The sequence below is a fragment of the Ambystoma mexicanum genome, chromosome 10, assembly GCF_040938575.1.
Source record: "Ambystoma mexicanum isolate Mex_15411 chromosome 10, UKY_AmexF1_1, whole genome shotgun sequence".
NCBI lineage: Eukaryota > Metazoa > Chordata > Amphibia > Caudata > Ambystomatidae > Ambystoma > Ambystoma mexicanum.
In genome coordinates this window covers 1,490,975,231-1,490,997,935 of record NC_090932.1, presented here as the reverse complement: position 1 = coordinate 1,490,997,935, position 22,705 = coordinate 1,490,975,231, and the positions used below count along the sequence as shown (strand labels likewise).

General features: G+C 47.9%; 1 protein-coding gene across 16 annotated transcripts in view; it reads left to right on the top strand.

Moving 5' to 3' along the window:
- Positions 1-22,705, top strand: part of CLIP1 (CAP-Gly domain containing linker protein 1) — a 1,286,645-nt gene that overhangs the window by 340,202 nt on the left and 923,738 nt on the right. For all 16 annotated transcript variants that reach the window (XM_069619609.1, XM_069619610.1, XM_069619607.1 and 13 more), the window contains exon 4: positions 21,419-21,543. In XM_069619609.1, the coding sequence (XP_069475710.1) occupies positions 21,419-21,543 (125 nt within the window). The remainder of the gene's footprint in view (positions 1-21,418; positions 21,544-22,705) is intronic.

Below are 22,705 nucleotides of genomic sequence, written 5' to 3'. Positions count from 1 at the left end.
GCTTTAGATTCAAGGGATAGTCAAGAAGTTGTAAAGGTAAATTAATGATTGATAATGAAATGCCAATATTAAAAATAGCCATGTAAGGCGACAGAATACTTGAAAAATGCTCAATACAGCACAGTTCCCTGTTCCCATATATATACATTGCGTTTGTGGGTTATGAAATCGAAAAAGAATATATTGATAAATGTCATTATTCAAAAAACTATACACTCATATCAATATCGAAATTATTACAAGGGATAGAACACCTACAATATCAATTAATCCGTTCGGATACCTACACACTACCGCAAGGCCTAAAGCTAAATCCGGACACTTGACTCACCGGTGGCGGAATGTGGACGAATAGAGTGGGAATAGCGTTTTCGAGCAATTTTCGTGTTGTTCGCCGTTTATTCTTCTTTGTTACCCAAGATGTTGTGTACATGTCCAAGGAAAAGTGCCGGCTGCAGATGCGGTATCGATCACCCCTCTTGTCCTGTAAGACTTGTTGGACTCTACTTTCAGCTCATCCAGTGGATATCCGCAATGCCTGACCCATTCTCTTATTCGATCAACAGTTTTTGGGAATACATGCATTGTAGTGCCTTCAGATTTCGCATGGGTCTTCGAAGGGCAACCGCTAATCGAACAGGCAGGCATTGTTGATAAATCTGAAAAGTAAATATCGACATTATTATACAATCTTCAAGAATAAAGTAAATGAATCATACAATGATCAATGCAAGGTTTGTTTTGGTCGCAGGAACTATACCAGTTCATTATGTGCGGCTTAGTATTTGCATACGTTGCAGAAATGTATAAATGATGTGACTAAAATCTGAATATGTGACTCATCCCTTGGATGTTCTGTATTGCACGAGAAGGAAACATGCTTACATTATAGACTGGACCCCCGAAGGATGCAATTCGATGACAATAGACACAGATGAAAATAAATAGATCTATTGATAGCATAGCAATGGAAACTCAAGTCAATAGCAATGAGACCAATGAACATAGCACTATTGTGTACTCTACTCGCAAATAGATAGAAATTTAAAAATCTGTGAAATATGACTAGGATACATGGCCTTACCTTGACCAACAAACAGTTGGATTCAGCAAGCAGAGCAGTATGTTGCAGGAGAATAGGTGGGTGGCCACAGGTAGCACACTGATGGGTTTGCTCTAAGTGGTCACAGAAGTTCACGGATAGCACGACGAAGAGGAGATTAGCGTAGATCTCAGTGGTTGCCAGGTAACACGTTCAGGAGTTGACTTGCAAAGCACAAAGATGTTCCCATGACACATATCAAGTGGTTTATAAAGTATTAGAAACAGGGGTGTGTTTGTGAATGAATGACGTATGTATGTCGTGGTCTTAGGGGGGCGGCCTGCTTCAAGGGGAGGCCTGGCTGGGGACACGGGGTCTGAGGAGGCCATGTGACCGATGGCCCCTTGGCGTGGGATACCTTTTGAAGTGTACATGCAGTTTGGCACCTTGGCCTTTCGCGCCCCTGACAGCCCCCCATGCCAGCGCTCATCCACTGGCGCGAACCGCCTTTGAGAGAGGGGGGTGGGATGGATGGGCCTGGGGCGTGCAGATAAGGCACAGGAAGACTGCTGAATGGAGAGACACTTATGTGGATTGCAGGGGGGCGGCCTGCTTCAAGGGGAGGCCTGGCTGGAGACACGGGGTCTGAGGAGGCCATGTGACCGATGGCCCATTGGCGTGGGATACCTTTTGAAGTGTACATGCAGTTTGGCACCTTGGCCTTTCGCGCCCCTGACAGCCCCCCATGCCAGCGCTCATCCACTGGCGCGAACCGCCTTTGATAGAGGGGGGTGGGATGGATGGGCCTGGGGCATGCAGATAAGGCACAGGAAGACTGCTGAATGGAGACACACTTATGTGGATTACAGGGGAGCGGCCTGCTTCAAGGGGTGGCCTGGCTGGAGACACAGGATCTGAGGAGGCCATGTGACCGATGGCCCCTTGGCGTGGGATACCTTTTGAAGTGTACATGCAGTTTGGCACCTTGGCCTTTCGCGCCCCTGACAGCCCCCCATGCCAGCGCTCATCCACTGGCGCGAACCGCCTTTGATAGAGGGGGGTGGGATGGATGGGCCTGGGGCATGCAGATAAGGCACAGGAAGACTGCTGAATGGAGACACACTTATGTGGATTGCAGGCGGGCGGCCTGCTTCAAGGGGAGGCCTGGCTGGAGACACTGGGTCTGAGGAGGCCATGTGACCGATGGCCCATTGGCGTGGGATACCTTTTGAAGTGTACATGCAGTTTGGCACCTTGGCCTTTCGCGCCCCTGACAGCCCCCCATGCCAGCGCTCATCCACTGGCGCGAACCGCCTTTATATCAAAATATAGTATATCGCCTTTATATCAATGATAGTATATCGTTGCTTATCAATAACAAATGCCACATACCGGAGATTCTTGTGAGCACAGACCCACACTTAAACCAGTGTATTATAGTGGTCAAGACCCTAAGGCCTGTATAATCCAATGGTAATTGTTAGTATAGATATATGTGTGACTTTTATAGAGACATAACCTACTGAAAGACTTTGAACAAGTGTTATTTCGTGCATGCATTATTGAGAATATGTTATGTTAGCTTAGATAGATAGTGACCACCCTGCTTCACAGAGACCAGACCTTCACCCATTCGGAGCATAGATGTCTGACGTCCATCCTTGAATGGAGTCACACTTGATTCATTTAAAAAATCGAAACAACTGTTGGTAAAATATATGTGGTGTTTTATTTTGTATCTTATTTTCATGACACAAAAATACAAGACTTTCAAGATTATACAGGTCAGGTTGCAGCAGAGAGAGAGACAATCCCCTGTACTGACCGCTGTCACTCGGGAACGTTTCTCTAATGGCACGAACGGCACAGGCGGGTATCACTCTTCGAACGCGGTGTCCAAGCCTCCCGTGGAGCCACCATGTAAAGGAACGATAGGCCACCAGTCTGTACCACCTGTGAAAAGGAATGAAACAAACTGTTTTTAAATGACTAAGATAAGTTTAATAAACGTTTGTTGTCAATGACAATTCTTGTAACTAATGGCATTCTACATGGACAAATGCTATCTAGACAATGCACACTATTGAACGGCTTACATGCGTTACAATGATATGTAGATGTAATTTTGGATATAGTAAAAGAACATGAAATAGGAGTGGCATGACAAGCAGAGTATACTTACTTGTTACTCGGATTACGAGGACGAACAGTTGCGCGAAGTTCGTGCATAAGCACCATCATTATCCTCAACACGGCCCGTGTGAGGCAGGCTGCCCTGAAGTCTGGCAGCTCGGTGATGCATTGCGGTCGTGGCTCGCCTTCCGAAATGTAGGCCAGGCATCCCGAGTTTTCTCGGCAGCAGCAGTTCTCCTCCTCGGTCGGCATTAGCTTGCACCGATTGCATGTGCACCAGCTGGAGATGCCGTCCATGCGACTAGGCCCAGGCTCTTCATCCGTTGATTCGTCCTGCCAACTGCCGTCCGAATCCCCATCGTTTTCGCGTGCTTCCCTTTCCAGTAGTTCCTCCTCGGTAAACTCGGGCTCGTACATGTAGGGCATTGTTGTAGCAATTGTGTGTTAAACAAACTAAAATAATTTATAGCGGTGGTACTGGTATCTGTTCACACGGGCTACAAGCAACGAACGTAGCTGACCAGAGCACTGAAACGAGTCACAGAATACTCAAAGTAACACAGAGAGAGGAATGAAATCGAAAATCTGCTGCTGTGTGTTGTAAAACGGTCTGTTTATACTTATTGAGGAAAGAGGCGTCCTGCCATTTTCATGGCGACACGTCATTAGCTGAAGCGCAGCGAATGTTGACACAAGACGTGCTTTGGCGTTGGGAAATGGGCGGTACGAGTCTGCTGATGACAGGCTCTGGGGCGGGGGATTTGATTTAGTGCCGCAAAAGCAGGTCAGCCAGGGCGATGGGGGAAATGATAGGATTATCACAAAATGGCAGCTCCCTGGTGCTTGTTTTCGCGTGCGTTTAATGGACGAAAACTCGGGTAAGGTCCATAGGAAAGTTTTCTAAAATCGAGCCACTTAGGCTTAAAAAAACATGGCCGGCCAGTAGGGACAATAACATTTTTTACTAGACCATGCCTTTAACTCCCATCGTTCTTATATGATGGCGCCCGTCTTCACCCTAGCTATCGGGTTGCTGTATAATAGCTTCACCCATCTAATTTATGTGGGGCCTATCCCAAAACCTTTCAGGACCGTTAGTAACCATGGCCATCTGACCGAGTCAAAGGCTTTGACTGCATCAAGCAAGACTACCACCTTAGGCTGGGTGCTGTCTTGGGTCTGGTCTATTACATGGTGCAATCGTCTTAAGCTGCATGTGATATTTCTATGCGGGACGTATTCCGATTGACTGAGTGCACCAGTTTATGAATCATGGGCTTCAACCATCAGAGACGTCAATATTTACCTATCTTGATTAAGCAACGAGAGGGGTCTGTATGAGCCACAATCAGTATCAGATTAGTTCGGCTTCAACAATGGAACTATAATGGACTCCCGCAATGATGGTGGTAAAATACCCTTCATTCAACATAGCTAGCAATGGGGGCGTGATTTATGCCACACGTTCCTTATAGAACTCACTGGGCAGGCTCTCCGTCCCTGGAGCCTTGCCTGTTGGCAATCCTCTCATGGTATTGTTCCAGCTCTTCCTTAGTTATGAGGGCCTCCAACATGTCCACATCCTTCGAGTCTAGCTTTGGAAAATCTATCTGCTCTAGGGCCTCTTCTATCTCCGACTCTGGGGTGCCCGACGTCTCATCATACAATGTCTTGTAGAACTTGCAGAAACAGTTGTTTATGTCCTGTTGCGTCTCGCAAAGCTCCCCATCCTTTGCCTCAATTGCTCGAATCACACTTCGCTCCGCCTCACTCTTGTACAACCAGGCTAACAAGCGACCTGGTTTGTCCCTTTTAGCATGCTGGCGTTCTACATATTTCCTATAACTCAGTTTCCCAAGTCTATCCCAGCGTACTAAACGTTCCTGCAGTAGGGCGATCGCCCCTGGGGCGCTCCCACCGGTGTGCGGGGTCGCTTTGACCGTTCATGGCTTTGAGCCTAGTTTCGGCTTTGCGTAAGTCATTCTCTATTGTTGCCTGAAGCCTGTTTGCCTTAGCAATTGCTGTCCCTCTAATCACCACCTTGAAAGCCTTCGATAATGTGCCTGCTTGACTTCACGCTACCCGTATTGTGCGTAAAGTACTACTGCACCCCCTTTTTCAAATGTTCCAGGAAGGCCTCATCTTGAAGGGATTCGCTGCAAAGTCTCCATGACGGGATACGTGCTCTAGGGGGGAGACGCGCCAAGTAACCAACAGAGGGCCATGATACGACAACGCTCGGGCCTTATATTCCACTTCCGTGAATTCCTTTGTGATCCTCTCCAGTGAACACATAATGTAACCTAGTGTATAAGTCCTGGGGAGCTGCATAATGTGAGTAACTTCGGGCCTGTGGGTGTAGAGTCCGCCAGATGTCCACTAGCTGAAATGATTGCAACAATGCGCATAGGGATTTGGCCGGCGGGGCATGGTGCGTTTATTTCTGATCTGACCTATCCATTATGGGATTCAGCGTACAATTAAAATCTCCACCCCAAATCAGTGTGCCATCTATATGCAGTCTTATTAGTGGATAGAGCGTACGGAAGTAAGCCGTCTCTTGGTCAGGTGCGTATGTGTTGATAATACAAAATTCCCTATGTTCCACACGACCTCGCAACCCAAACATCCTGCCCTCTTTGTCTTGAAAGGTCTTAAGCACCCTCAGAGGAACCGACAGTGCCACCCATATTAACATACCCCTGGCGTAAAAGCAGTGTATGGGGAGCCCAGCATGGTACCTCTCCACTTTTTAGCCAATGCAGTTTGTCTCTCCTTCGTGAGATGAGTCTCCGGCAGGAGTGAAATATCAATTTTCTTTTGCCTTAGGTAAGTCATAATTCTATCCCGTTTGATATAACTGTTAAGGCCTCTGACAATCCAGGACACAACTCTAAGTTCCCCCATCATATTTAAAATGTGTCACATTTCAACATCTCAGCGTTCAAGTCCAAGTACGTCATATACAGTGTGGATTCATAGGCAAACACCCAACTAACTACCACAACTCCCTCACCCTCCCCGCTCCCAACAGTTGCCCAGCACAATACCTTGTGCTCAGGCATCACCACTTCTCGACATTGCTCCAGGGAAATGTCCTGGTGCGTGGGTGCAGTAGGCGGATACGCTTTCTTTAGTATCTATACAAACCACACCATCCCTGGGGGGGGGTGCGTGTAGGTGTCTCCTTGTGGTGCACGCTCTAATAAGCACCACGTCATGGGCTCCTGCATTAATTATCGCATCGTCTTGTAGCTTCCATCTAAAAGGGTTACCCCTTATCGTCCTGTGTTGTGATCTCTTGTCTCTGTAATGTTCCTAGTCCTCAGCATAATCCTTATCGCCATGGCTCGGACCAGTCTCTGTTTCGGTTGGCAGATTCTGCGTGTCCATCGATTTGTGCGCTTCTTCTGGGTTCGCAAAGAAAATGGCGCTGCCTTTATGGATCACCTTCAGTTTGGCCGGATACAACAACATGTTTTCAGGTTTGACTCGAGGAATCTCCTTTTGTCCCCTATTTAGTTCATCTGTAACTTCTGCACTTGGAGGGTGTAGTCCGGATAAGCTGTTATTATGGCTGACGCTTGTTGGATCGTACCCCTTTTGCGGAAGTACTCCAGGATCTTCTCTCTATCACGATAGTTCAGTATCCGAGCTATTATAGGCCTCGGTGGAGCTCCCGGTGGTGGTTTCCTCAACAATGATCAATGTGCTTTTTCCACTGTGAATCCCTGCGTGAGGGTGCCGGGAGCCGATTTCTTGTTGTAGCGGGGACTCGATGTATTCCTTCGGGTACCCTCCTTCTTCTACTTCAGGGAGCCCAATAATTTGCACGTTGTTGCGCCGAGTCCTGCCTTCCATATTCAGCCCTGTCTTCTAGATTGCGCACTTGTTGTTTCAGCACCCTGACGTCTTGAGAAGTGCCTTTGAGGTCGCTCGTATGTTCTTTTCCAGTGTGCCTGTGCGTTCAGCCAGTGCCCTCACGTCCTGTCTCAACAGATTCCCGTCAATACTGATAGCATTGATTTTGGCTTCGAGCGATTCCTTCAGGGATGCAATGGCCTCTAGGATCTGTTGATCTCCTCTTGCAGGCGCCGGCTCTGCCTGGGGTGATTTTGTACCTACGGTGTCGGCTGTCGATGCATGCTTGGTGAAAGTGTCCATCGTCGGCTGCTTAGCCTTGCTTTTCTGGGGCTTAGAAGCCATGGCTTTACTACTTCTTCCGTGTCCCGTACTTCACACTGACTCCCTGTAAAGGTTTCTGCTGCACACAGGCATCCCTCTGGTAAGTGGGCTGTGGGTTCCCGGTGTTATACTCCTTTTTTTGCATACCCTTTTGTACCGCTCCTAATGTAGCGTCCTGGTCTTGCAACCCTACGTGTCCAAGCGGCTTCCGTGTTGGAGCTTAGTTGCAATAATGACTCTTTCTTGTGCAACCTGTAGGGCTTATGGCCGTATAGGGCCTGCTGTTGTTGTATGATGGTTCAATGTGGGTTTTCAGGCACTGCCGCCGGGGCGCAAGTTTAAATCGGGGTCACAACCACGTGCTGGCTTGTGTCTAGTTGCACCGGGGAACCTTCACAGTGACCACTCCTTCATGTGCGTAACGTTGGGTTATGTCGGGGGTCTGTCGACCTGCTCCTCCCGCGCATAGCTCTGGTCTATACAGGGAGTCACCCCCTGACCCCTGAAACACGCTATTCCTGAGTGTCGCGCCGGGCCTCGTGTCCACCGGCCTTGTTATGGTTTATTCAGACTTCCAGGCAGTGTTACCCAGCTGTTGAATGCTGGTGAGCTGTTAATAATTCTGATGCAAGGGCTGGGTCTGATGTTGTAACTCCCATCGTACCCTTTCCCAAGTGTGCAAGCATCCTTTTCACAGTTATGGTGGGCACCTTTCCCCAGGATGTGCCAGGGGGGACTACTTTTGTCATGGCCACTGTTCTTTTGTTTAGTGTGTGACTGTAGCTGAGAGGCTTCCCTACCCAGCGGAGCAGGGGCTTATTTCGCCGACCTGGTGCCTTTCCTCCCATGTGTACTGTACGGAACAGGTGGCAGTGTTCCTATGGTCTGTGTCTCGTTACCTCTCTGCTCCTTGTTCTCTGCTGTCCGGGGCGTTCCTAGCTTGTTGGGTCATGTTCCCCGTTCTGGGGCTGACCGCGGCAAAAAATGTTCTGTAAATGTCCTGTTGTGCTGTGGCAACTTACTCGGCTATGTTTGTGCACACGTTGATCCCCATCAGGCGGAGCAACCTGGAAGCTGTGTATATGTCGGTACTCTCCTCTTCTGGGCTGTGCCTCTTGTGTTGAGGCGGATCACGGTTAGGAGCAGTCTCAGAGTTATGAATTTGTAATCCGCACCCGCCCCTGCGCTCCGTTGCTTATATTGGATCCGAGGCAGACCTCAGTGGAAGCAGTCACACTGCTATTGATGTGTTGCACGTTATGCCCCGGCGCTCCGCTGCTCAAATAGATCGACGGCGGACCACAGTGGAGGCTGCCCTGAAGTTATGATTCACATAATGCATAGCGCACTACTGTTAGGTTGGGTCTGGGGTGGACCACAGTGGAAGCAGACATAAAGTTATTAGTTGTAATGTGCGTACCGTCCCTTGCGCTCCGCTGCTTGGATCTGTGCTACGTATTTTGCAGGACATCTCCCAGCCTGCAACGGTGCAGCCACCACCACCTCAGACCTTCTGGGTAGCTTCCTCATGGGACGGCCCCAATATCCTCTAGAATGACGCCATCCGCCTCCCTCAGTTCTCTTCACTCACTACCTCAGCAGCGTTGTTCACACGCCTATCTCCGGTGGTCGGCGTCTGTGCACCACGCTGTTAAGTAGACACCACGGTTTTTCCAGTTCACTCCTTCGGGGTCCGAACCCTCTCGGCTCTCCTCATCTGAAGTGCGCTGTTGCAGCAACCCGCTATTTAAACCTTTCTGCAGCCTCGGCCGGCATCCACATCTGTTCCGGGACGACTCCTTGACACAATAGGTTGCGCCTACCAATTCCTTTGTCAAGCTGCGTCCGCCATCTTGATTTGACTTTCTTTGTCGGGCCGCAGACTCTCCGTCGCTAAAAGTCCATCATTCATTCCATTTCTCATCCACTTCTTGGACCACTGTTAGCACAGCCACTTCTTGTACTCTGGCATCCATTTCTGTACAACAGGAGCACCGCAGAAACGAGTCCTACAGCATGGCCCTAAGCCACGAACCCCCCCTCCCCCGGCAGACTCTTTAAGCAGAGATCCCCTACCAGAAGAACACAAATGGCAACTTGACACAAGCATCGTTGATCAAATGTTTTCACAATGGGGTTACCCGACGCTAGACTTGTTTGCTACAAGAGAAAACAAGCAATGCCCAGACTTTGCGTCCAGGTTTCCCCAACCAGACTCCAGGGGGAACGCCCTATGGATGAGTTGGACAGGGAAATTTGCCTACGTTTTTCCCCCCAACTCCCATGATGAACAGGGTGGTGAACAAGATTCACAGAGAACAAATGACGCTCATCCTAGTTGCTCCCATGTGGGCGAGACAACCCTGGTATCCACATCTGCGCAAACTGGTGATGTGTGAACCCATCAAACTCCTGTGCCAGGCCAATTTGTTATCCCAACGGGTTGGGGAACAACTTTACACCCTCAACCTCACTCAATGAACTTGGTAGCATGGCTCCTGAGGTCATAGAGTTTGGACATCTAAATCTCCCACAAAGGTGTATGGATATCCTTTAGGAGGCACGTAAACCAAACACCAGACACTGTCATTTCAACAACTGGAGGAGATTTGTAATTTGGTTCCAGTCTAAACAAATCAACCCCATTGAATGTACTCCATCCCACATTCTGCATTATATGCTCCACTTGCTAGACACAGGGTTAGTCTTTAACTCTATGAAGGTTCACCTGGCGGTTTTATCAGCATACACCACATCTCACAATAAAGTATCGTCATTTAAGGCATTTTTTTCAATTTTTTTTAATGGTTGTATACATTCCAACCTTTAAACATGTATAAACAAATGAAAGTAAAACTGAACTGACTTTTTGTTCCTTATTTATAGTAAAACATTATCAACTTTCAATAACTTCTCGAGAAATTTCAAAGCGTCAATTGTTTGTCCTATTTAATTCTCTCCCAGGTGAGGTCTTCTCCATATCGATCAAGCTCCAACTGTAAAAACTGCAGAGCCATACATTTCTCATCAATTAATTTCGGACAAAGCAGCAACAGATGTTTAGTTGTTTCAATCATCTCTGGATCTTCACAAAAGCGACAAACTGCTTCTTGGACCGTTATCAACTTCCTAGCCAGAAATAGTTCCTTTGATGGTAGGATGTTTACCCTGCACCTTAACAACAAATCTTTATAGTATGGCGAGGGAAATTATATCAGGTAACCTGGCAGTTTGTTGACCTTATGACGTTGCCAGATGATATTCAGACACATCTTACACTGACGTTTTAATTCAATAGTTTCTGTCCAGTCTCTTATCAAGAGCCTTTTTTACCTTATTTGGATTATTCTTTACAGTATCAAAGTCAGTTCCCAAATTTACCAAGTACTCTTTGCAACTTCTTTCCATCTGGAGAGATTTTTATTTTTGTTTGCAACCATCCCTTTTAATATCTCGAAAGGTTCTGGGGGATTATCAATGATACATTTCCGGAACATTGATAAGGTCTTCCAAAGTACAATTGACGTTAAGGATTGCAGTCTTAACTCATATCGTATTACCGCTGCAGGAACAGCATTCAGTAATCTTAGCATTTACCTCCAGAAGAAGGCCTCACAAATTTCCCAGGTTTTCCAAGACAGAGTCAGGAGTGCTTCCACTCCATAGGATATCACAGGCATTACTTTTTGCTTAAAAAAGATGGCAATTGGTTTCAAGGAATAAGTGTGGAATCAATGGTAAAATGCTCCTTCTTGATTTGTCAGTTTTGCAAGTTTTTCCCTAATTAATGAATAGTGGCCTGATTCATTAATGTTCTTATTGATGCAAATTCCTAGATGGAGGATGGAGTCTACTAATTCCAGCAGACAATTATCTATTTTCCATGTAAAGGTTGCCCCTCTTTTTTTGTTGGTTCCTTGGGCTGGTTGCATGATCATTATCTTTGACTTGCTGACATTGATTTTCATATCATTCGTATCCAGGTATATTTTGAATGCATTCAGCCTTTTTGCAGCCCGATTGGTGTTAGATCGACAAAGACTAAATCGTCTGCGTATAAAATCCATGGGATTATATCATCTTCTATTGTTGGAGGAAAAGCTCTAATTTGATTCTGTGAACTGATCATGTCTGCCAGGTAGAGCACGAACAAGAAAGGCGCAAGGGCACATCCTTGTTTAATTCCCCAAAAAGTTCTTATTTTCTTGGTTAAAGTGCCATCTCTAGTCATTTATGGAGGGAGTGAAAAGACTCCACCCTCCTATTTCTAACCCACCGCCAGGATGGGATCTCAATATAGTACTTGCAAAACTCATGGGACTGATGCGTAAATCAAGTCTAAAACACCTCACATACAAGACTGCTTTCTTGGTGGCTAGTGCCTCCATAAGAAGAGTCAGTGAGCTTCAAGCATTGTCGGTGCAAGACCCTTTCTTTGTCATCCACAAGAAGAAATTGGTACTGAGAACACATCCTAGGTTTTTACTGAAGTTCATTTCTAAATTTCATGTAAACCAATCCATCGAGTTACCGGCATTCTTTCAGAACCCAACAGGCTCAGCTGTGAAAAAACTCCATACGCTAGATGTAAGGAGGGCGGTCCTTTACTATGTAAATAAGACCACCCAGAAAAACAGACCAACTGTTTGTCTCCGTAGCAACAGGCAAAGAAGCAGAACGCATTTCTTAAAATACCATCTCCAGATGGATGGTCAGATGCATACAGCTCAGATATTCATTATCAAATAAAACACTGCCATTCACGCCTAGAGCTCACTCCACAAGAAGCATAGGCTTTTATCGCAAAGGTCCAGCTGGACACCATTTGCAAAGAAGCTACATGGAGCTCAATACACACTTTCACTCAGCACTACCGCATTGACACTCACTTTAAAGTGGATACCCAGGTGGGACAAGCGGTTCTAAAACATCTATTTGCCGCTGGACCTACTCACAACCCACCTCCTTCTCCCAACACTGCTTGCTAATCTATGTACAGCATGGGATTTAAGTAGATTCCACAAACCTCAGAAGGGATACATTACTTACCGTAATCGTATTCCTGATGCTTGTATCTGCTTAGATTCACATGCGCCCACCCTTCCTCCCCATGGAGTAGAAAATGCATGGATGTTTTATCTGAGCTTCATCTGATAAATATCTGCTTTAATACACCTGTATTCATGCTACACTTCATACAACCTCATGTCAGAAACAAAACATTCTGAGGGACCTCGACGCGTGAAGGACCATGGGTACAGTTTACGTCTCACTAGGGATAGTATTACTGGGACTGCCTGTTGACGTCCCTTTTTGAGTTTCAAAAACAACAACTGTAATACTCTGCAGCATCCAGTAGATGTCGGCCTATGCACATCATGTAAATCTAAGCAGATGCAAGCATCAGAAATATGATTACGGTGAGGAATGTAGCCCATATATTCTTTGTTGCACCACATAGAGGTATGCCTCTAACCATAGTCCATTGCCTACCAAGTCAGTAGGCAATGGACATTATAAAATTCCTCTATGCTTCACCCACCCTCTATTCACCAAAATGAAAAATGTCTTGGCACCGTGGGCCTCATCACGAATTGGGTGGAATTCCAGCGCATTTTCCACTTAGCGGAATTAGAGTTACCGCTGGGGCGTGCAGCGGTATTAATGCTGAATCACAACCTGGCGTGAAGGCACGGCTCACCCCAGCGGTAAGGCTAATACTGCCCGGTGGAAACTGCGCCTGAAACAAGGCTGACCATTGAAATATCGGCACTAATAGCGCTACTGTCTGCGTCACCTGGCGCAATTGGCGCTGGCAGAAATAGCCTCATCACCGGAAAGGGAAACAAGGCGGCACCAGCTTTAAAAATTCAATTCACCCAGAATCACCCAATTCCTGCAGCCATCCGGACCTGAAAGACAGTGCAAACATGTCTCAGGGGAGGACCCGAGGGAAGGTGCCCAAGAACAGGCTGAGAAAGCCCAAATTCAATGAGGGAGAACTGGTGGTTCTCACTGATGAAGTAGTGCCCCCCCCTAAGATGAACTCTATGGCAGCAGGCAAAGAAAGACAACCGGCCAGCGCAAGCCTGACATCTGGCTTGTCATCAACTGCAAAATGGAGACGCGAGTGACACGGGACTGATCCCATGAATTATTTGCCGATCGGATTGGGTGCTAGATGCTATTGGGAGCAATAGACACGTTTATTGGAGCTATTTGAAGCTGCAACGACTTTGGATTCAGAGAAGGTTTTTGTTTGACAAGATCGGATCGTTTGGCATACACCATACTAATTGACTAACAAAGTGGACTTAAGGCCAATCCGGAAACTACTTTTTCTCAACACGAGGCTTATCAAGAAATGTAATAATTTGTCGCCTTGAGAACGACCGATGGTCGAAACACGTGTCGGCTGTCCACAATTCGGGAATAAAGCTAAAGTTTCTATGTGTTTTTGACACATTTTTGAGTTCTTTCTCAGGCGTAGGTACGCCACCATTTGGACTTTTCATCTAATCTAGGTTGAGCACGGATTAAATCGACAACCCCCTTTTCTTGTTATCAGCGAGAAGGTGACTGCGGTGGGTAGCGTCCCCCGGATGCCGAGCACTGCAGTAAGTGGTGGAATTACCGCAGGATCAGGGTTTGGGGCCTTCTCTCGCAACACTGCCAGAAGTCCATGGCAACTGGAGGGGGAACCATCGAGCCACTGGTCCTGACGGCATGGGAGGAAAAATGTAGCACCATTCTCAATATGGAGGGCATCAAGGTAGTCTGAGGGGTGAAGGCGGGTGCCAGCAGCCAGGAGGTGACTCACCCCCCCCCCCCCCCCACTCACCAGCCTACAGCCCTGTCCCTATGCATAATCCCTTTCCCATTCGGCACACACCACTGAGCCAATCCATCCTCCGGAAGCTGGATGAAATGGAGAGGCGGCATCGGGAGATGGAGGACATTGGACACACATATTCCCTGCACCTACACGCCATCCGCGACTGCATGTAAGGGTCCACCCGCAGGATTGTGAGGGCAATGGATAGGAGCAGGGCACAGGCGGCCCCCAGTATTGCCGCCAAGAAGTTGTATGGGCAGCGAGTCAGGGAGCTGACAGAAGGAATTTCTTCATTTGCTGAGTCTTTCTTGTTACGGTACACTGCTTTGTGGGCCTGGGGGGGCCACTAAGGCTACATGGGTAGAGTCCAGGGCTGCAATCTCATTTGGCATTTGGGCAGCGGCATAGAACTGTGCCTTCATGGCGTTTACCTGTCCTCGGGTGGTGGGCAGTGAGATGTGGCATTGAATATGCTGCAGGAGGGCATCCAGCACCTGGGCTAACACTGCACAAAATGTGATCTGTGCCATGCCTTGCATCATGGCCACAGAGTGCTTGGAAGGTCCCTGTTCCTATGAATTGTAGGACGTACACTAGCTTTAGCAGTGGGAGCACAGCTGTCTGGATGTTAATCCTGCTCCCTATGTCGTTGTGGTGAGCAGCTCAGTTATGGTCTCCCTTTTGAGGCGATACAGGGTGAGCAACTGGCTGTCAGTGAGGGTCCAGGGTGAGGGCCCGACCCTGGGGATCATTGCACACCTTGCTTGGCCTCTCCTCCTCCCTCCTGTACTCCTTGGCCCTGATGGGCTGGTTGTCCTTGCTCACTACTTCCAGGCGCAGCATGAGCAGCTGCATGTCCCAGCTCGCAATGATAGTGGCAGCATGGTGTTGGAAACTGTGTTTGGGGAATGCCTGTGCCTTTTGTAGCCCTCTTGAGTGGATTGGGATCACCTCTGGCTTCATTTATGCCACCTCTGTTCATTTACCCTCACCTGCAGGCTGGGGCTAAGTGCACCGTGTTTACGGCGGTATTAGCGCCGGTTTTCTGTGCTAATACTGCTGTGCACAGACTTGTTATACAGCGGTGATTGCGCTTCATGTTATTGGCAAAGATTCCACTGGCTGTAGTAGCGCTGGTGGAATTTGTGCCAGTTCGTGATCCGGCGCAGCAGTATAAGCGCCGCTGATTCAGTTAAGGCCACTTTAAGGGCTTACCGCCCAACTCATATATAACCTCTTGTGGCAAATAGAGAAGCCTTTTGTAGCCACAAAGGCAAAGCTAGTGCTGAACGAACAGTACTAGGCGCACTCCTCCGCATTTTACATTCATGGCTTTGCATTCCTGTCCCTGCCCCCAGCACTCCCTCTCCCCCGCCTCCCACTCCTTTTCTTCTGTCCCCACCCTGGGCTTCTTCCTAACACCATATGCCAGAACCTGTCTTGTATTTTTGGTCAACACTGTTTTTTCTGTTTCGCTGAAGGCAGGACTTCTATTTATTTCTCTGCACTTCTTTATAAATGTGTTTTATTAACATTATAGCACATTTTCAATACAGATAAAGTATAACAGTAAAGTACAATTAAAAAAACACAAAATACCCGGAATCCCCCCCCACCCACAGTCATTCCCTACCCCTTCTACCGATACAGTATACTGCAAGATCAAATCGAGTTGCAACACCTCTAGAAATCTCCCCCATAAATCATCGAACACTCTCCATTTCCTTTGACTTCTGTTCACAACCTTCTCCATTAGCGAGATCTTGCGCATCTCTTGTATCCACACATCCACAGATGGACGGGTAGCAGACTACCAGTCCCACCGGACTAACTTCTTGGCCATCACGGCCGCCCTGAATAACCACTTTTTAATATGAATGCGAGTTGGGTGGAGACGATTGAAAAGAATGGTGAGAGGCATACCGCTGCATGGTGTCATAGAGAGCATATATGCTGTACCATTAGATTGCACATATATATTCACTTTAGAAGCGTTAGTTAAAGTAGCATTCTGGTTATGATCTCCTGAAAAAAACAATTTCTGAAAACAACGTTTCTTTAAGGGAAGTTATTATTGCACAACTAAATGGCAAATCCCAAAATATTCCCAGTTATGTTTTTTTAAAGGACGGTAACTCAGTCACTGCCACTGTAAAATTCAAATTGTTCTCTGGCATGTTGATATTGATATTTTATTTATATCGCGCTCGTACACAAGTGTTTCAGCGCGTGACAGGGTAATGGAGGGCAACACGGGAAAACAAAAACAACGATCTTACCAGGCCCAGTGACGCTGAGAATGCGCAAGTGCATGGGAGAAGGAGAGGGGTAAGTGCAAGGGAGGGGGGGTGGAAAGTGCTGAGCAAAAATACAAATAACTAAATAAAACATTAATAAATAAATAAATAACAAAATGCAACAAACAGTGGTAGTGCAGCCAGCAAGTGGCAAGTGCTGAGAATAAGGCAACAGACAGGGTGCGTCTGAAAAAGTGCAGAAAAAGAAAAAAGGGGGGGCTGTAGGGTTACAGATACAGACCCCAGTGCAAGGGATTGCCCGGAGGCAGTGCAGGTGGGTGGCAGGGTGAGCAGGTACCTGGGCCCTAAATACAGAGGGAGAACAGGTGCACAATGCCGATACAGAACTGATCAACAGGGGAGAGGAGGATAGGAGGCAGAAGCAAAGAGGAAGGTCTTGAGGTGCTTCTGGAGCCGGAGGCCTTTCCCCTAAAGTTTTAGAGTGTCAGGGATGCTGTTTCAGAGGGAGGCCGCAGCCGAAGACCGAGATCTACCCCCTGCTCGTTTCTTAGAAAAATGGCTGGAGTTGGAGGTAGAGGAGTGAAGGTATTTACGGAGGTACAGCTGTTATTTTGGACCCAGGCCCCAGAAAGCTTTGTGGACAATGCAGAGGGTCTTGAATTTAATTCCTGCAGCCACTGGGAGCTGAAGAGATTTCAGAGCTGGAGAAAATACGATCCCAGGGCTTGAGGCCCAGGACAAGTCTTGCAGTCCTGTTCTGGATAAGTTGCAAAGGGCAGAGAGTAGAGGCAGGTAGATTTAGAAAGAGTCTGTTGCAATAGTCCAACCTTGAGAGAACCAGGGCTCGAGAGACAGTGAGCTTCTGGGGGAAGGAGAGGAAAGGCAGACTACCTCTGAGGAGGTGCAGTCGGAAGTTTATATTTTTTTTAGACATCAGAGATGTGGCCGGCAAAGGAAAGCATGGAGTCAAAGATTACCCTGAGGTTCTTGGCCTCGCAGGTGGTGGTAGGAGGAGGGCAGAAGGAGGCCGGCCAGAGAGTGACAGGAAAGGAGGGTGAAGGTATGCCGGTGAGGAGGATCTCAGTCTTGCTGGCACTCAGGCAGAGATCATTGGCGGCACACCAATCCTGAACGGCAGATAGTCAGTCGGAGATGAGAGAAGGAGAGGAGGTGGCTGAGGGAAGCCTGAAAATGTGTTGTGTCGTCAGCATAGCACTGGAATCTTGAGCAGAAAAGGGCAATGCGGTGGGCGAGAGTTGCCAGGTAGTGGTTAAAGAGCCAGGGTGAGAGGTTAGACCCCTGGGGAACACCGCAGATAGAGAGAGAGATAGAGGAAAGGAAGGCCCCAAGTTGGACCTGGGAGGGTCAATAGGAGAGGAAAGAGGTCAGCGAGGCCAGAGCCTGATCCGTGATGCCCAGGTTGTCACAGACAGTTGATCAGGATGGTATGGTTGACCGTGTCGAAGGCAGAAGAGTGATCGAGTAGGATGAGGACAGAGGGAATGTTAAAGTCAAGGTTGGAGAGCAAATCTTCATGGATGTTCAGGAGTGCAGTTTCCGTGCTTCTGGCAGCTCTAAAGTCAGACTGATGGTCGTGGAGACAGCCAACAGAATCAGAGTGGAGGCTAAGCTGAGAGATGGCCAGCTTTTCCAGGAGTTTGCCCAGAAAAGGCATAATGGAAATTGGGTGATAGTTAGCCAGGCAGGAAGGATCAGCTGTGGGTTTCTTGAGAAGAGGATGCACAAGAGAGTGCTTCAGAGGGGAGGGGAAGGCTCCTGAGGCAAAGGAGAGGTTGCAGAAATCAGCCAGGGCAGGAGCTAGGGTGTCAATATGGTCCATTATGGTTTTAGTAGAACAGGGATGAACCTGTTTTGACGAGACTTTCATAGATCGGACTTGTCTAGCGAGTTTGTCAGGGGAGAAAAGAGGAAAGGAGGAGAAAGAGGATTGGCGGGGGGTTGGCTGAAGGAGGGTCAGAGTTCACCGCAGTAGGAAGGAGAGGAGGGGCAGGGGAGGAGAGGGTAGACGGGATGTCCTCGGTTTTTGAGATGAAGTGAGAGGCAAGGGCCGTGCAAAGGGCCTGGGACGCGACATGAGGGGTAGAGACTGCAGCAGGGTTGGCCAGCTCCTTGCAGATTTTAAAGAGTTCGGCCGAGTTGTTAGATGCCGCAGAGAAACAGGCTTGGATGTGGGTTCTCTTCTTAGTGTGGACAGAGAGTGGGTATTGCCTTTGGAGCAGGCGACAGGCCAGTTTGTCAGAGTATGAACAAGAAGCCCTCATTTCCTCTCAGCCACCCTACACTTAAGTTTAAGTGTAGCTGGGTCTGAGTCATACCAAGAATTGCACTTGGCGTTGGGCTTCAAACAGATCCTCATGACAGGGGCAAGAGTATCAAGAGTATCGAAAATAGAAGAATAGAGCATGGACAAGGCTGTGTCAGGATGCGAGTCAGCCAGAGGTGGGGGGGGGGGGAGAAGGTGGCGGCGAAAGTCTCCAGTGACACACGCTTCATGGGCCGGATGTCTGAGAAGGTAGGTGGCAGTGTTGGGGTAGACTTGGCCTGGGGGGCAGAGAGGGAGAGATGAGATGAGATGAGATGAGAGGAGGGAGAGATCGCTCCAGAAAAGAGGAGTGGTCAGAAGGATGGAGGGGGAGGTCAGAGGAGATCAAGACATCAAGTGCAGAGTGAGTCAGACTTCAGGAGAGGATAGAAAGGGAGAGGGAGTCAGAGGTCACAGAAGAGTACAGAGGAGGAACAAGGAGATTCAAGATGGATATTGAGGTCACCAAGAAGGAGGAGTCGAGCGATTGAGGCCAGGAGGGAGTAGGAGAGGTCTGCCCACTCAGAGAAAAGAGGTGATTTGACCTGATGGCCGGTAGATAGTAGCCATGGTAAGAGAGTGGCTAGGAGCGAGAGAGAGCCTGTAGACAAGGCATTCAAAAGATGAGTATGTCTGCGTGGGAATGATAGAGGCAGGGACCCACTCAGGAAAGATCAGGGATACACCCACTTCAGACTGGGTGGATCTGGGTGCAGAGAGGATCTTGTATCCATCAGGGAGGAGAGTGTTAAAGCTCATGACAGAGCTGGCTGTGAACCATGTCTCAGTATGACCGAGGACATCAAGGTCAAGATCTTCCAGGAGGTGGCAGATGTCAGAGGAGTGTTTGACAGCAGAGCGAGAGTTGAGAGTGGATAGATGAAGGAGGTTGCCAGCCTTAAAGACCTTCCGGGAGTGGTACAAATCAGAGGTACGCCGTGCAGAGGTGAAAGAGCCCGAGGTGGGGCAGGGGAGGGGGAAAGAGAAAGCAAGGTAGCCAAGGGGGGGAGAGGGTGGGACAGCAGAAGATGAAAGGAAATTGATGAGGTGAGGGAAAGGCCTGTCAAAGAGGAGGAGATTGCCCGCCTGAGTGCCTTGGACCATGACAGTGCCATTAAGGTAGACATTAATGAAGACTTTAGAGGAGTCGAAGGGCGCCATGAGAGCTTCCCATCGGGTGCCACCATTAATGGGAGAGGAGGAGACGGGACAGAGCACAGAGATCATATGAAGAGTCCGTAGATCTGGCGAAGGAACAACATAGAGAATGCCGGTGAATGTCTGGCTGGCGGAAGCACTGGAATAAGTGTCAGCAATAGGGAGACCAGGGTTGGAGGCCTAGATATCCTTTTTGAACTTCTTGCTACCAGACTTAGTGAGAAGGGAAGGATAGTAAATGGAGAAGCAGTTGGAAAAGATAGGAGTAACAGAAAGCGCCATGGCAGTGGAAGCGTGATAAAGAGGGAGAAAGGAGGGATGGGGAAAGGCAGATAGGAGTGGAACAAAGAGATTGGTGAAGTCACTGGGCCAGCAAGTTACAGAGAAGCAACAGATTACAAGCAAAGTGCAGAGCAAGTTAGAGTACAGCAAGATTTAACTTTTAAACAAGATTTGACTTTTTAACCAAAAGCAAAATCAGCAAGATCTAACTTTTAAACCAAAAGCAAAAAAAAGGAAGAGGTGAAGTTACAATTGGGTTCAGATGCAAGCAAAGGGTCCAAAAACGCAATGCAATACAGGGCGTGAACATGGGAATAACAAGTAGAGAGGGAGAGTGAAAGTCCAAAGGGGGCTGCAAGTGAGTCTAGAAAGGAGGGAACTAACCCATGATTACGGAGGTGAGAATGTCAAGGTAGTACATACTTCTTAGAAGAGTGTGGTGGCAACATTTTTGAAAGGTCTGGTGCCAGGGTGCAGTAAGGACCCAAAGTAGCGTCCTGGTAGCGGATAGGGAGCAGGTGCCTTAGGAAGTGGGCCTTTTGTGAGGGGGCCGGCTAAAGCCTGCCAGTCCCCAGTTGGGCAAAAAGAAAGCAGTGCTGACCAATGGGGGAGCCTTTAGGGAGGGCTCCGAGCCTCACAACAATGGCGGCCATCATGGAGTTGCAGGATTCGGTGCTGACACAGTCAAGTAGTTGAGGATCTCCAGGCCCACCAACAGAAATTATCACAAAAGGAAAGCGCGGCGTGTACACCGTAAATTATTAAATTTCGTTTCTACTTCATACTGATGTAAAGCAGAGCAACTAAACGTGAAGGAGGTGGTGAAAAAGGGCACTTCAGGGGATGTACATACCTCGAGCCATGAACCTCGAGCCACGATGATCTGCCCCAAGCGCTGCCTCCAGGTGAGCGCTTAACTTGAAGAAGCAGGAGCAGCTGTGAAGAGCTCCGATGTTATCAGGAGCAACAGCTGAGCACGTTCCAACATTGCTTTTATTTTACTGTTCGTTTTTAATAATAGACTCATCTTTTTTTCATCTTCAATGTAGTTAAATTGTTATTAAATTCAAAACTCGAACCTACCATTTCATAGCTGAAGGCGTGATTGTTTAATTCCTAATGCAAAATCTGCTACTACTCTCACTGTTCAGGCTCATGTGAATTCTGTTTTGTCCACTCATGTGTATATTCTTTCCATTTAGGTGGCTGGCACCAAAGCTGGAGTAATACGGTTTCTGGGGGAGACCGACTTTGCCAAGGGAGAGTGGTGTGGTGTGGAGTTAGACGAACCCCTTGGAAAGAATGATGGAGCAGTGGCTGGAACAAGGTTTGTTGATGGGCTCAAAAATCTTTTCTTGGATGGAGAAATGTCAGCAACTCTGTATAGAATATGTTTTCGGAAGTCTTTATCAGTGGTTGTTAAAGATTTCAGAAAAACACATTGGGTTCATCAAGTAAATTTTTCAGGTTTGAAAATGTGGTGTTGGTATTGGTCTTCGCTATAAGCAACTAGGACACAGCCTTGAAATAAAATTAAAAAATGTATTTTTGTCCGTGTACTTGGACCACGCATTTAGTAGCAAACTTGTGACTGCCTTAGCACCAGTGTACCCTTTTAGTTGTTGTCAGTACATAATCAAGTGATGTCATATTAGGAAGCATACACAGGTAGCAACAAGTTTGAATGATAAAAAGTTGTTACTGATGCTTGTTAATCTGCTTAGATTCACATGCTGTGCATATAGTCCGACATCCAGTGGTCACCGCATCTTATCTTTCAAGAATCGAAAGGGGACGTCGACATGGGCGTGCCTGTAACACTATCCCTAACGTGACGTGTAGTGTACCCAAAATCCCTCACGCGTCGAGTGTCATGGTCATTGGGCCAAGAACGCAAACATTAAAGGGCCACATACACAGGGGACCGGGATGGACACAGTCCTGGTGCCTTTGGCACCAGGCTCATGAATAACAATAAGCAAGAACATGTATTTGGGACAAGAATGCTTTTATTATGGACATAGCACCTCATTTTGGGTGCAAAGTGCATTTAACATGGGAACTTCCATCACTAAAGCAGCCCCACGTGTATTCGTGGGTGTGGCTGCTGCTATTGGGTTGCCTTGCACGTGCTGACTCTCTAGGAGTGGCAGAGTGTGGCAGACAAGCCAGGCCTAGTGGGCGTACCCACGATCGCAGCTATATAAGCTGCTCCGATCCTTGAGTCAGACGCTTCGCGTTATTCTGCACTTCCATGCAGCGTAACACTCACCGCCGCCTGGGATTAGACTTACCTTTGGAAATCCTGCTTCCTGCCTTCATACTTACCAGTTGGGGAATCTGCTCTCACCTGTGCGCATCTTCGTTGATCCTGATATTCTTCTTCAAATCTTCTGGAACGTTGACATCTTCTTCTTGGGAGCGCAGTTCATCTTCAAGTTTTCCGGAACGCTGACATATTCATCTTGGCACCGCAGCAAAATGCGCTC